This window comes from Phytophthora sojae (genome assembly GCF_000149755.1).
Source record: "Phytophthora sojae unplaced genomic scaffold PHYSOscaffold_2, whole genome shotgun sequence".
NCBI lineage: Eukaryota > Oomycota > Peronosporomycetes > Peronosporales > Peronosporaceae > Phytophthora > Phytophthora sojae.
The window spans coordinates 4,897,803-4,911,377 of record NW_009258116.1 but is presented as its reverse complement, the minus strand read 5'-3'; the positions used below and the strand labels follow the sequence as shown (position 1 = coordinate 4,911,377).

The window sequence follows — 13,575 nt, the reverse complement described above, 5'->3', positions numbered from 1 at the left end:
AGGTAATTCGGTACGCAGCTGCCCGCTGATTTGTTTACTCTGGATATATTGAATACCCCCAAAACTGCACCAAATAGCACAGAAAGTAGTATTTGCCTACTGTGCAGTTTATGTACAGTACCTACAATAATTAGTCTGACCTGATGGGAGGGTTAGGGTATCTATGTTACACCTATTTGACGAAAAACTATCATTTTCAACGAATTCTACTCAATGAGAATCGTCTATTACAGGGGTCTGTGGATAAAAATTGACTTCGTGCCTAGCCTTCAAAGTATGAAAATTGCACGTTTTACGCAAATTTGGAGTCAGACTAATTACTGTAAGCACTGTAGTAGCAGGGGCAGTGCCCAGTGCTCGCAAACGACTTGGCTGAGAACCGGAGGCGCTGAGTGATGGCGTCGATACGTTCCACTGGAAGAGATTTGGAAGGGCTGACACGGTCTCGCTGCACTGCCCACTGTTTCCAATCAGGTTTGAACTGTCAGTTCATATCGCAAAATGATCGTACTCTTTGTTTATCTCTTTTTTAGAACTCTGCACGGAAAATGCACGTATGTTCAGCTTTGCAGGCGGGTCAGCATTAGAGCGCGTATATGCATACAATATGTCCACAAATAAGTTTAATGCGCGGCGATGGCGCAGTCGTCGGCAAGCGCAGACCAGGACAGGTCCTCGTGGGACCAGTAACACTTTCTAATTGAGCGCTTGGTTTTGAGCCAGTGGTTCGATGCGTGACTCAGCTCGCAGCTGGCGATTTTCGAGTTGCCTGCGCCTACCTGACCATGCATTTCAGGTGCCGTATTTACCCCCGTTCTTTTGCATGAATACATGTATTAATAATATAAGCGCCATCTACATTGTAGTTCAACGTAAATCATCGGCGACTGAGAGTTTGTTGCAATTGGGAATTACGTAGTGATAGGCTTCTGCCAGTCGGCAAGATTCACTATACCGGTACTACGAGATCTGGCATAGAAATCGATGAGACGGTAAAAAAAATGCCGTCTTGAAGACGTGATGTATGTTTGGCATCTTTAGATTTCTAGATACGAGGGCCATTCGGCTACATATGCCCACCCGAACTGCGAGTATACCCTAAGCAAATTTCCCGGGTTCGCATGCGTTGGATATTGATCACCGTCAGCGTTTACGTGTAAATCTGAAACACATAACTACATGTATCACTTAGAAGGTTCAGATTTGAAACCCATCGATAGCTACAGAAGTTTGGAAAACCTCCCCGCCGAGCATATCGAGGAGGTTCGGGCGATCCCACGTGCTCGGCTTGAACCTGTTTAGAAAACCCCGCTTGCGGGGCTCCGCTCGGCTTGTGGCCCGATCTTTTGCCGGTCGTTTGGTTCCTTGGTGTACGGTGAGCTTTCGGCTCGGACGGAGTAAAAAACCTAGTTCAACGTTGCAAGTCGCGCGTTGCAGACTTGCACGCTCCACCGAAATCGAGCGGGCAGCTACAGGGCGTTGGTAACTTGGCGATGATGTGGCTCTGGGGTCGTCACCGTCGGAACGACAGGACGTTGGGCGACCGGCGTTGAGTTGTGCGTTCGCAAGGGGGGTAAGTGAGACGCAAGATGGTCACTTGCGACTGCCTCCGCGAGCACAGCAGCAGCGTTGGTGTCCGCCGACAGCAGCTCAGCCACAGACTCCTCAGCGCCCACGCAGTTGTCTCACAAGCCAGCAACATTTGAAGCAGCACGGTTGAGCTCCTGTGAACTTCTACTGTACATGCATGTGAATAAGATGGCAAGAACCACGAGCTACTGTCTACAGTACAGGTAACGTTGCACGCCTGCAGCAGCAAGTTGGTCCCTTTGGCGGCGGTCCATGAGGACACATCCAATTTCTGCTGGGGTGGACCCTCCGGTCAGCGCCCACATTTGCCCGCGTGGTGGCTTGCTTCGTGGAGTGAGGAGATTCGAGGCCGTTGAATAATATTCGGTGCAACCACCCGCCAAGCGCTTCTTTGTCGTTATCAGCGACGTTGGTCCGCTCTGGCTTGCTCCGTGGGCCCCCGGCCTGTTGCCAACGGCGTTGAAGTCCCATGTTGGGCCTGCACATCGAGCGCGCGGTGCTTGATGGCTGCACGGCGAGTGCCAGGACTGGCCACGTCACTTCTGTTCAAGCGCTGCTTGGCCTCCCGCTCTTGAGCGCCCGCCGCTTTCATTCGCAGCGCTCCTCGGCTTTGCCAGTTTTGCCAGCAGCGTCCTGACGCCGGGACGGTTTTGACGGATCTTGTGCACAAGCAAGCACCGATACATTGTATCGCGCTGGATCCCTTCGCCTTCGGCTTCCAAGCAAAGCTAGCGAATGCATTCTGCACCCATGCAGCGGGCTGCTTGTTCCACCCGGCTGGCAACCGAGTTCGTGGCGCAGCAGCGGACAGCGGACAGCGTACGCTGTCGGCAGGTCTCCACACTTGCCGTTTGCATGTGCATCTGCTCATGCGGCTTCAAGCTGTTTGCCCGATCTCTCAATCGAGTGCGCGGCGGGAAGCACGTGCGATGACGACCAAATTGAGCTCTCCAGGCTGGAGACTGTCCCCTGCAACTACAGTAGCAACCAGCAAGTGCCATGTATGTACATGAAGGACCCAGCACGCGGCGGCGCCGGCCTGCTAGGTACCTTCCAGCTTCAGCGCGCGGCGCGGCAAGTTGCCTGGCAAGTTTCCGCTGATGTTTTCTTTCAGTCGTGACCGCTCGCCCGTCGCTTGCTCGGAGGATGGGCGATCGCCAAAGCCGAGTCACCTCGCGCACTGACTTGCCGACTCTATGCTGGCTCCCTCAGTCGGCGATTTCCACACTCGCAGCCACGCCACCCCATCCGAGGAAGAGGTTGAGGCGGAGAGGCGCAGCTTACCACGGGAGCGCAGCACAGGAGAGAGAGCGAAACAGGATCGACCCGCCCGCCCGCGACGCAGGCCGCGCTCATTGTCGCTTTTCCGCCAGTGGAGCAGCAAGCACCAAGCAGCCCCGAGCCAGGGAGCGCGCGCGGTCTATGGTCATCGCGTGGTTCAGCCTCTTCAAGTTCAGCTGGCTGCGGAGATGTAAGACGTGCGGCGTGCGCGGCTCCAAGTGCCTCTGCCGGCGGCCGTCGCTCGCGCTCGAGCACATTTTCTTCCTCGAGGAGCGCAAGAACAAGTTCGGCGCGCGCAACTTCAGCCACGTGAGCGACACCATGATGACGTCCAACAGCACCATGTTCACCAACAGCACGGTCAACACGGTGGGCGCCGGCCCGCCCAGCAACCTCAGCGGCTCCACGGTCGTCATGCGCGGCGCCGGGTCCTTCGCGGACAGCGACGTGAACCCGACCGACTACTACTACCCAATCGCGCCCTCGACCACCTCCGACGAGAATGGCAACGAGGTCCTGACGCCCCGCATGGACAAGAAGACGGACATGCAGCTCCGCGCCGAGCGCCGCAGCCGGAAGACGAGGCAACGCAGCGCTAGCTACAGGAACTCCAAGGTATCGGCTTCGGCGGACGTCGCCCCCGCCGCGCTCATCAGGAAACAGTCGGGCCGCATGCTGTCCAAGGCGAGACACACCGGCGACAAGAACGTGCAGCCGCCCATTAAGGAGATCGTGACGGGCGAGTACATTCTGTACACGGAGGAGAACATCCCCGTGTCGCTCCCGCACCGCCAGCAGCTCGTGCCGCACAACCGGCGGCGGTCGCGCTCCCAGCCCAAGAGCGTCAAGATGGGAACGCGCCCACAGTACAAGGAGGAGCCCGGCGTCTCGTTCCAGTTCTACGGACGCAGCGGAAACGGCCGCGCCCCCGCTCCCCCCGCCCCCGTTCCGTCGCTCATGTCGTCGAGCAGAAGCATGAGCATGCGCAGCAGCAGCAGCACCAACGACTCATTCATCATGGGCTCGAGCTCCGTGTCGTCCACGCGCGCCTCGCAGTACTCGGACCGCGTGAGCCTCGAGACGAACTTCGGCTCGTTCAACCCTCCGACGGCGCTGGGCAACACGGGCCGCCTCATCGAGAGCGGGTACGCCCCGAGTATCCAGGAGGACGACGAGGCGCAGGCGCTGGAGCAGCTCAACGGCTGGCTCCATGCGTCGTCCGTGTCCACGCAGGACTCCTTCATGTTGTCGCGGTGAGTGTGTGCTCGTGAGAAGTGCCAAGGCGGAGGAAAGGCAGCCCATTTTGGATGGAACAAGATGGAGATAACTGGACAGCCCTCCTCCTTCCTCGGCAGCTAGACAGCGAATTGATTGTTTGGAAAAATACCCCGTGCATGCCAGCCGGGTCTATTAACTTAAATATTATAATGAGTGACGAACAGCATGAGGACTTCTCGATGCGTGGAGGAAACCTTTCCTTCGGCTAGAGAATTCCACTGGCGGGATGCGACCAGTTGAAGGAATCTTAGCGCTGAGCAGAGAGCATGCCATGGCGCTCCATGGATACCATCGCCACCTTGATGGTTCGAGGGCGACGGTCTCATCGGGACACTCGCCATCAAGTTGTCAACACCTTTACTGGGTAAAAAACATGCACGAGTCTTCCAGCGTCGCGAAGCGAATTGTATTTCGTTCTCTCACCGAGAAGAAGAGCAACAAGCGCTCGATGCATTCTCAACACGGAGCAAGCTACAATATAACCAGCTCCACTATTCGTCGTCAACTTGAGCAGCTCCGTTCACGACGTCGCTAAAGCGGCTCGCTTTTGCTGCGACCTCCGCACTTCAACACGACAGCGCTACAGCAGCTCGAAGCCTGAATGTCTAGGACAGTGATAACGGGCCCGTTCGGGTTTACATGAAGGCAGCGAGTGTCCACCGAAGTGGGCTTCTGAGATGCCACCCAAACGTTGGATGCAAGTGCTGTTGCGTGCAATCGAGAGGAGTGCTGACCGCAACGGCAACGGCAACGGCAACCTGATCATGCAGGTTTGTGTACAAGTTGGTGTACCCTATCACCGCATATAAGTACTACTTTGTGTAGTGCACACCATTCTTTGCGGCGACGCTCCTCGCCACGCATTACGCCGAGACCCCGCAGCCGCAGATCCCGCGGCTCCTGTGTCTCTTGTGCCTGTAGCCCCCGTCGCGATGGCTTCCGCATCTTCCTCGGCCGCAGTGTCAGCCATGGTGCAGCGCGTGTCGCAGGCGTACCTCGAGTGCCGCCGCAGCGTCACGGCCAAGGTGGACGAGGTGAAGCTGCTGGACGAGCAGATCGCCGCCGTGTTCCAGCAGATCTCGGCGCTGTCCGAGGCCCCCGAGGGCGAGGAGGAGCTCTCTGAGGAGGCCAAGGCCGCCGCCAAGAGCGTGGGCCGCCTGGAGGTCACGCTCGCCGGCGTAGAGGGTGAGGAGCCCGCGCCCAACACCACCATCACCGTCACCCTGGACCCCGAGTACGAGGCCGACGAGTACGAGACCGTGGAGGAGGTCGTGGAGAAGAAGGACGTCGTGGTGACGGACGAGCACGGCCACGTTGTGGAGGACGGCCAGGTGCCCGAGGAGGACGGCGAGAGCACGCCGCGCAAGCTCAAGACCACCACCAAGATCACGCGCACGGTCATCAAGAAGCGCGTCAAGAAGGAGAAGGAGCCGGTGGTGCGCACCGTGGCCTGGACGGCTGCTGCCAAGAGCGAGGAAGGCGAGGAGGTGTCGGACGCTGCGGCGCTGACGTTCCCCGCCACGTTTGTCTTCGACCCTGTGCAGTCGCGCGAGGCGGTTGTGACGATCACGGTCGCCCCCGCCGCCGCGGCCTCGTCGAACGAGGAGGAGCCGGAGCCGATCAAGGAGATCGAGTTCCCGATTTCGTCGCTGTTCCAGGGCAGCGCGCTGGACAAGTGGTACACCACCACGGACGAGGAAGAGGATGAGGAGCCCACGACCATCACGGAGCTGGTGCAGGAGGCTGTGCTGGAGGCGATTCAGGAGGAAGTTGCTGCTGAGGAGGCTGAGAAGGTTGAGGAGGCGAAGAAGGCCGAGGAGACCGTGGAGGCTGAAAAGGCCGAGGAAGCTGAGAAGTCCGAGGAGACTGAGGAGACCGAGGAGGTTGAGAAGACCGAGGAAGCTGAGAAGTCCGAGGAGACTGAGGAGGCCGAGAAGTCCGAGGAGACCGAGGAGACTGAGAAGTCCGAGGAAGCTGAGAAGGTCGAGAATGCCGAGGAGACTGAGAAGGTTGAAGAGTCCGAGAAGGCTGAGGAGTCTGAGAAGACTGAGGAGGCCGAGAAGTCCGAGGAGACTGAGCAGGTTGAGGAAGCCGAGCAAGTGCAGGAGGAGCCCAAGCCGGCTGTCAGCCGTTTCCACGTGAAGGCGAACTTCGTCCTGTCTGAGGCCGAGAAGCTGAGCATTTCGGTGGTGGCTCTGTCCAAGAAGAAGCAGGAAGCCGAGGCCACCCTGCAGGTGCTGGAGCGTGAGGCTGCCAGCCTGCGCACCAAGTACGAGCGTCTGAACGCGAGCCAGCGTCAGCTGAACGCCTCCAGCGTTTCCAAGCCCAAGTCCAACCTCCTTGGCGGCCGCTTCGGCGCCGGTGTGCCTGTGCAGCGCAAGACGTGGTTCCAGAGCTCTCGCGAGCGTGCAAACGCCTTCATCACCAAGCACCAGCAGGTGCTCATTAGCGTCGGCATGTTCGCTGGCAGCGTGTTCCTCTTCCATACCAACGGCGAGAACCTGCTGGCTTAAGCGCGGAGCGTAAGATGCTTTTTTGCTATTCTCTACGCTCACTGCGCTCTTGTTTTTTTTGTTGGTGCTGGGCCGGCGTAAGACGACGATGCTCGTAATCCAGCACGCAAGTGACGCGAAGCTACGCATAACCGAGCTGAGCTGCAGTCGTCTTTACTAATAGATATCAACAGGTGTTTGGCCTCACTCTCATTCCTCTTGTGTTCCATTGTGCAGTCCAAGCAGTTGTGAAGTGGTTGGAGTCTCACGATGTGGAAAAGCGGCCCCCACTGTCTTCGTAGGAGCGATAAGCCACGTAGTCGGTGACAAGCCTGCAGTACATTGATGAACGCGCACGTGAGCCGATGGCACCGTCAGTACTCAAATCGCTAGCTTACCGAACGACGTCGTGGCCGAGCTTGCACCGCTGAAGATCCTGCCACGTGATGCGGTCTGGATGTGCCGGCGCTACAGCATCAAATACTTGGGTCTAAAGCAGATCGAGTGACCAGGACGAGCGTGAGTTCTGGTTAAGTTTCTCCTCACACCTCGAGTCATGGTCATACCCGTAGACGATGAATGGTGGGTGCATCGTCCTTGCTTTCACGAACATAGATTTTTTCAAGCAGACTGCGAAGGAAAAAGTCTAATGTGAAGGCGTCCAAGAACCCTTGCTTGTGAAAGTCGAGGACTCTCCAAAAAAACTGAACATTGCGTTAGTGGCAATGCACCAAACGAAGAAAAACAACACGAGATGCATGATTGAGCAAAGCTTACCCGCAATGAAGCCGTGGAAACCTTGTCGTTCATAAGTAGAGTGAAGTCGAGATACGCATGATAATCCATTTCGCCATTGAAAGTGGGAACCTCGGCAAACACGTGCGTTATGAAGGCGTCTGTCAAGTCATGAGTCGGTTCGTTTCCTGTTGGGTTGAAGGCACGTTTCTTCCCGTAGTCCTCAAGCTCGCTCATGCTGAGCATGCCATTGCCGTCGCGATCTAGTTGGAGATATTGGCGATGCACAAGTCGAATCCGCGTGGGGTGAAACGCATTCGATTGTTGGTCGTATTTGTCGCGTAGCGAGTTGTCCATCAGGCGAAAGAATTCTGCAAAGCGGTTGCACGTCACGATTTGGTGAATCGACAGCCCGCGCGTTCGAACTTGCTGAATGCCATGGGGTAGCAGCAGCATCCGTGCGCAAATCAGCTCGTAATACTGCTGGAAATCCTTGTCCTCATTCAGGGCAAGCTCATAGCTCGAGGCTTGAATAGTCTCCGTGATGAGGGACACATACATCTTCTCCGATAGAGTTTCATCGTCCTTGTCGGCTCCTTCCTGGGCGACTCGCTCGAGTACGAATCGAGCTACCCGCAGCGACAACTGCAATTGGTGAAGATACTCCAGAATGGTATACCCGCTTATCCGCCCCTGTGTGTCTTGAGGAAACTACAACACCAACGCAGTTATCAACATCAATGACATTAAAAAATACCCTGTACCAGTATCGAGCTGGCATTTACCATGAGAAAACGTTGGGCAGATAGCAATACGCCCAGCTTAGCCCGCAAGCCCGCAGAATCACACCAAGAGCCTTTCGAGACAGAGCAGTAGTCTTCATACGCCAGCATGAGCGTCATCTGCTTATCCAGCATGCGGTCCACTTCCACGATCCCGGTCTTCTTCGTCCTTTGCTTCATCTCTCTCTTCAGATCCAGCGTCAACTTTGACTCACCTGCTTCAACAAGTCGCGACAGTGATTAAGCCTCTCCAGCAATGATCCCAACAATACGAGTAAGCTGCGCGTACATGCAAAGGAGCAGATATACTCGACCAGCTGAGTGAACTCGGAACTGGAGAGGATGACAGCATCCAGACGAGCAGCCACCCTGCCGCGCCGGATGCGCTCTCCGCATGTGAACGGCGTCCGTTTGCGTGGGAAGAAGAAGCGCGGGATACTAGAGGTCGTGTTCTTCTCCTTCGCCGTCCTGGAGACGACAATATCACCTAGGGGCACTGGTAGTCGCGATAAGCGCTCCATGCTGGCGGCAGCAATGCGCGCTCTCTTCAACGTGGTCGCGCCGTTTCATCGAACATGGCTACATCACTTTTCCTCCAATCAGCTTCAGTCGATGTGGCGCACACAATATTGTGTTGTGAGCCAACTGTGCTCCCCACTATTGCTTTGGGATCAGCAGGATGGAGCCTGAGGGACCTGCGGCGAGTGCCGCCGACGTCGTGTCTGAGCATGTACTGAGCGAACAAGCGCCTGCATCTGATGCTGCGTTGACCACTACTGCCAATGACACCGCAATTACAGCGCACGAGGAGACGCAGAGCGAGACGCAAGAGGCGGCGGGAGCCCCCGACCTACAGCTCGACGACGGCGCGTCCAACCAGCCAGAGCAGAGCGACGGGCCAGTGCAGAGTGAGGCCCCCGCTGCAGCTGAGGAGCAAGACGCAGAGAACGCACAGCAAGTAGATGTCGAAATGGAGGAGGCCTCGGAGGACGCGGCTCCTCCCGCTTCAGATCCCGCTGTTGCGGATGAGGTCGATGCCGCGAGTGCGCAACAAGAGAGCGAGACTGTAGCAGGGAACGATACGTTGGAGACTAGCACCCACGAGGAGCCTTTGCCTGTGTCTGCTCCGAATGTTGAAGAGCCTGCCAGTAACTCGGAGAGTCTGCCAGAGGAAGCAGCGCCTGAGGATGCATCCACGCAGCAGGCGGACGAGAATGTCGAGCCCGCTGCTACGGTTCAACCTTCAGCTGATGCTGCGCTGCCAGCGGAAGAAGCCCTGGTTGATAGTTCTGCTGATGTTGCTGGAGCGAGTGCATCGCCCCCGCCCACGCATGATGAGAGCGAATACGATCCGTCCGCACCAGCAATCAATGCGTCTGCTGTCCCTCACGGCGAGGATGAGTATGATCCAGCCAACCCGTCTCCCATCGGGACACCCGTTGCAACGGGCTTTGGTGACCACCGCCCGGCTGCTGAGCAGGAAGAGTACGATCCGGATCATCCGTCCATGACGTCGTCGGCAGCAAATGACGAGCCTGTTGCGATGGATGTGGACCAGTCTTCGTCGGCGACTGCAAGCGGTGAACAATCCAATGCGACCCCGGCGAAAAGGAAGGCCGATGAAGTGCCAAACGCTTCCTCCGATGCACCTGTTAACGGAGATGTCGACCCTAAACGACCACGCCTTGGTAGCAACGAAAGCAGTCACCATGATGACGACCACAAGCACGGCCGCCGTCGTCGCGGAAGCAGCGACGCAACTGCATCCCCTAGCACCAGTAAGCACAAGCGTCTTGAAGAAGACCACAAGGGTCTCTCAGCGGCGGCCTGGGACCGGCTTATGGATTTCCAGACGAGCGGCGAGTTCAAAGTGACTCAAGTGAGCCGCGCTGCGTTTGCGTCCGTTGGAGCCATGCCGGAGTTTGCTCAGATTGCTATCATCGCTCGGTTTGTACGCACTCCGATGCGTGACGTGCGTGACAAGAATGGCCAGCTGATGCGCATCTACCGTGAGTACCAGAAGGAGAACCCACAGGTTGCAGCACTGCAGCCCGTAGACGCCTTTATCTCGGACTACAAGAGCGATCCGGGTCTCTTCCGCTTTGGATACGCACCACCGCAGCCTGCTACGGGTGTGTCTACTGTTCAAGTGCCTTATCAACGCGATCAGCCGGAAGAAGATGCTCCTGTTAAACATTCTCCTCGACAAGCAAGAGCTGCATCCACGCGTTCTGAGCCCCAGCAGAACCAGCAAAAGAGCGTGGATGAGTTCGGTCGGGTTGCACACAACGGCAAGGCAAGTGCTCAGAACTCCAATGCGCCTGCCAACCCACCTAGCCAGCGACCAGCAGCTTCCGATCCCCGCTTAGCCTCTCGAAGCCGTCAGGGCCCTCCTTCTCCAGTTAGTCAAGCAATGCCGCGGTCAGCAACGAGCGCGAGGGCTGAAGACCCGCGCCGACGTGAGCAGCCGCATGCTCAGGGTCCCAGTGGCCTCGTGCGTGATCCTCGTCGTCGAGGCTCTTCGACAAACCAGCAGCAATCCCCAAGAGGAAGCCAACCCGGACCCTCTCGCCCCGCCGGCTCGAACGATCTGTTCGATCGACTGCCAGTCGCCGTGAAGACCGTAGTCAACAGCATGCGTCGGGAAGGAAGATTGCAAGAACCACTGAACGACAACGTGGTCACCCGGTTGTTGCATCTGCCCGAGCGTGTGGCGCTGCAGGCTGTGGAGAATTTCAGCAACGTGGATCTATCGCAGGTGGAAAACCTGCAAGGATTCCTGGTGGGAATCATCAACCGCGTCAATGAAAAGGCGATTGCTTCGGAGAAACAGCAGCGCCGATCTCAGGCCCCCTCTCCTCGTGGACATACGCAAGCAGCTCTTCCTCGCGGCAGCGGCGGCTACGCAGCAGTTCCTCAAGGTGGGTCTGTTCTGGGTGGCCCTCCCCAAGGTGGACGTTTGAATGGTGCCAACGGTGCAAATGGTGGCGCGTACCGTGGTCAAGGAGCCCCTATGGCTGCTGGGCCTGGTCCGGCATTGTATGAACGCCCCTACGAAGCTCCGCAAGACTCGCGTGATCCTCGACGTCGACAGCCTGCAGCACCACAGAGTGTCCAGCCCCCTCAGCAGTTCGGTGGAGCAGTTCGGGGACCCCCTCCGGTTGGGGCTGGACGTGGTGGCCCTGGAATGGGGATACCGTCGTTCGCTGCGCTGCCCATGTCCGTGCAGAACCACATTCACTCGTTGGTGGCCAACCGTACACTGTCGTCTCTGGAAGAGCTTGGAGGCAAGTGCTACGAGGTGCTTGGTCAGCTCTCAGAGCCGCTGGCAAACCAGGTGCTCACTCGATTCGCTGGCGCCAACCTCTCCAACGTTCGCAACAAGAGTGGGTTCCTTGTTGGAGTCGTCAAGCGAGCTCGCCAGGAGTACGGCTTCAACTAAATAGCAGCAACTAAACGCACTCAACGTGGAACAGCACGCTTTCTCCATCTTCTCCAGGTTGTGTTTGTTTGCATCGATACCTCGCTCTTGAACGCATGTTACTAACCAATATATTTACGTAAGTAGTTGTTGCCCTGGGATCACTCGACTTTTTCTCAATAGCGGCTACTTCATAGCAGCAAATGGGGCTCGAAGGGGACGTCCGGCAGACTATCATCGTCGTCCGTGGTCTCTTCCGTCTCTGAGCTGCGTGTTGTTCTTTTTGTTCGGAGCTTGCGCTCGTAGAACAACATATAGGCGCAACTGCTCAACACCTCAGCTACAGAAGCCTCGCGTACGCTCTCGTCGGAGACGAAAAACCACTGCGAGGGGCTGGCCCGACGATACGCTGTGAAATGGCCGCACCGCTCGTTGCCATGGTGCAGAATGACAGCTGTCAGATCGTACAGCAAGTACTGCTGCTTCGATGCCTCGCTGAACGGTGGTGGTGACGCCACTGCCCGCCGCATGATGCCGCTTGCTGATCGCGTGATGCCATTCCCCGGCTTTTGCTCGGTGACGGAGTCCAGTTCATATTGACAATAGACGCTCATGTCGAGCTCGAGAGGGAACTCCACGTAATTCTCGAGCTTGTAAGCGCCGCCAGTCCTCCTATATACCTTGCGGTTCAAGTGGAAACAGAAGACGTCGGGGCTGCGAGAGAACTGAAGACGTTTGTGGCAGTCTCCACGGCTGCGTGGGATCGGCCGCTCGAGCTGCTCCAAGTCAAAGCTTGTTGAAGAGCTCGCCAGCTGCTCCAGCGTGTGAATCCAGTCCTTCCGCTCGTGCTGCACAATCTCCAGGTCCATTACTTCATCGAAGTTTGAGCTGCCACTACTTGCCTTGGGCTGCTGCTTCATCGCCTCTGCATATTCCTTCCGAGTCACTTCGAGTTCATCCACGACGCTGCAGTAGCTGCACTCCACGTCCTTGATCACCTCCGGTTCCGTGTACAGATGGATTGCGTCTGTCAGTCTCGACACCTTCCGGTCTCCAGGGGCAACCAAAGACAGCGAGACGTCCAGGAACGGATGGTTATTTAGAGGCCGGAAGCGGCGGCAGCGCGTGCACTGCAGCAGGTTAACCTGCAGGCCTTGCAGCGGATTCCAATTCCGTTCATCCACCGCTTGGGACAGCCGCAGGTCGCTGATCGACCTTGTCGTCGCGGGTTCCATCAGACTGCCAGCGTACAGATCCACGAGGCCTCGGTCCTGCACGGAGCAGCGCCGCTGCTCACTGTTCACCAACTTGAACAGAAACTGCAGCAACTCTTGCGAATCCTACCATTCCAGTCAGCGACAGCAAGTCAGCACAAATTATACCAGCAACTTAAGCCTTGCTCCGCCCTTTACCTGCTGCTTGTTGCCCCGAAAGGCCCTCAGCTTGCTGGTGAGCTCTGCGTTGAGCGTCCTGGGCGCCACGATGCCGCATGGCTCGTGCTCCTCCCTCGGCGCTAGCGCTGTTCAGCGATACGGTACACAGCAACATTAGCAGATGCATAGAGGTCGTTGTATTGCCAGCACGCACGCACCTTCGAGACAGTCGCGTAGGGCGCCCGTGAACGCGATGTTGCGGCGCGTGACGCGCGCGCGCTGCTCGATCTCCTCGAGGAACTCGTGCACGCTCGGCAGTGAGGCCAGCGCCTGCAGGATGGCGTTGAAGAAGCAGGTGTTGCCGAGGTTCTGCAGCCCCGGCACCACCAGCCGCGGCGTCTTGGCTGCGAGACTCAGCATGGCGGAGGTGGACGCTTGCTTGGCTTGGCTTGCGCTTCCGCCGGTGATGCCTGCCGTGCGAAGGGAGAGGATGATTTTGTGAAAGGGTTTCTACCAATGGGAGGTCGGCGTTAGCGGAGCCAATCGGAGGGAAGTTGAAGTGGACGACATGGGTCGCGTGGACAATATGCGGCGTCTCGGACGTGCTTCGACTCGACTCACCG

General features: G+C 57.5%; 4 protein-coding genes across 4 annotated transcripts; 3 read left to right on the top strand and 1 right to left on the bottom strand.

Annotated features, from left to right (window-relative positions):
• Positions 1–3,012: 3,012 nt before the first annotated feature.
• Positions 3,013–4,128, top strand: PHYSODRAFT_480413 (hypothetical protein; the record flags this gene model as incomplete). The annotated part of the gene is made up of 1 exon (XM_009521297.1): positions 3,013–4,128. One exon carries the CDS (start codon positions 3,013–3,015, stop codon positions 4,126–4,128), a length of 1,116 nt encoding a protein of 371 aa, XP_009519592.1.
• A 956-nt stretch (positions 4,129–5,084) lies between these two features.
• On the top strand, positions 5,085–6,659 carry PHYSODRAFT_541865 (hypothetical protein; the record flags this gene model as incomplete). Its single annotated transcript, XM_009521296.1, has 1 exon — positions 5,085–6,659. A coding segment is annotated over exon 1 (1,542 nt), but the record flags the coding sequence as incomplete, so codon positions are not given.
• Positions 6,660–6,766: 107 nt separating this feature from the next.
• On the top strand, positions 6,767–11,784 carry PHYSODRAFT_284903 (hypothetical protein). The gene has a single exon (XM_009521295.1). It carries the CDS (start codon positions 8,838–8,840, stop codon positions 11,598–11,600), a length of 2,763 nt encoding a protein of 920 aa, XP_009519590.1. The 5' UTR covers positions 6,767–8,837; the 3' UTR covers positions 11,601–11,784.
• On the bottom strand, positions 11,771–13,372 carry PHYSODRAFT_483935 (hypothetical protein; the record flags this gene model as incomplete). The annotated part of the gene is made up of 3 exons (XM_009521294.1): positions 11,771–12,919; positions 12,992–13,098; positions 13,171–13,372. The coding sequence occupies 3 exons, from the start codon at positions 13,370–13,372 to the stop codon at positions 11,771–11,773; spliced, it is 1,458 nt and encodes a 485-aa protein (XP_009519589.1).
• Positions 13,373–13,575: the final 203 nt, after the last annotated feature.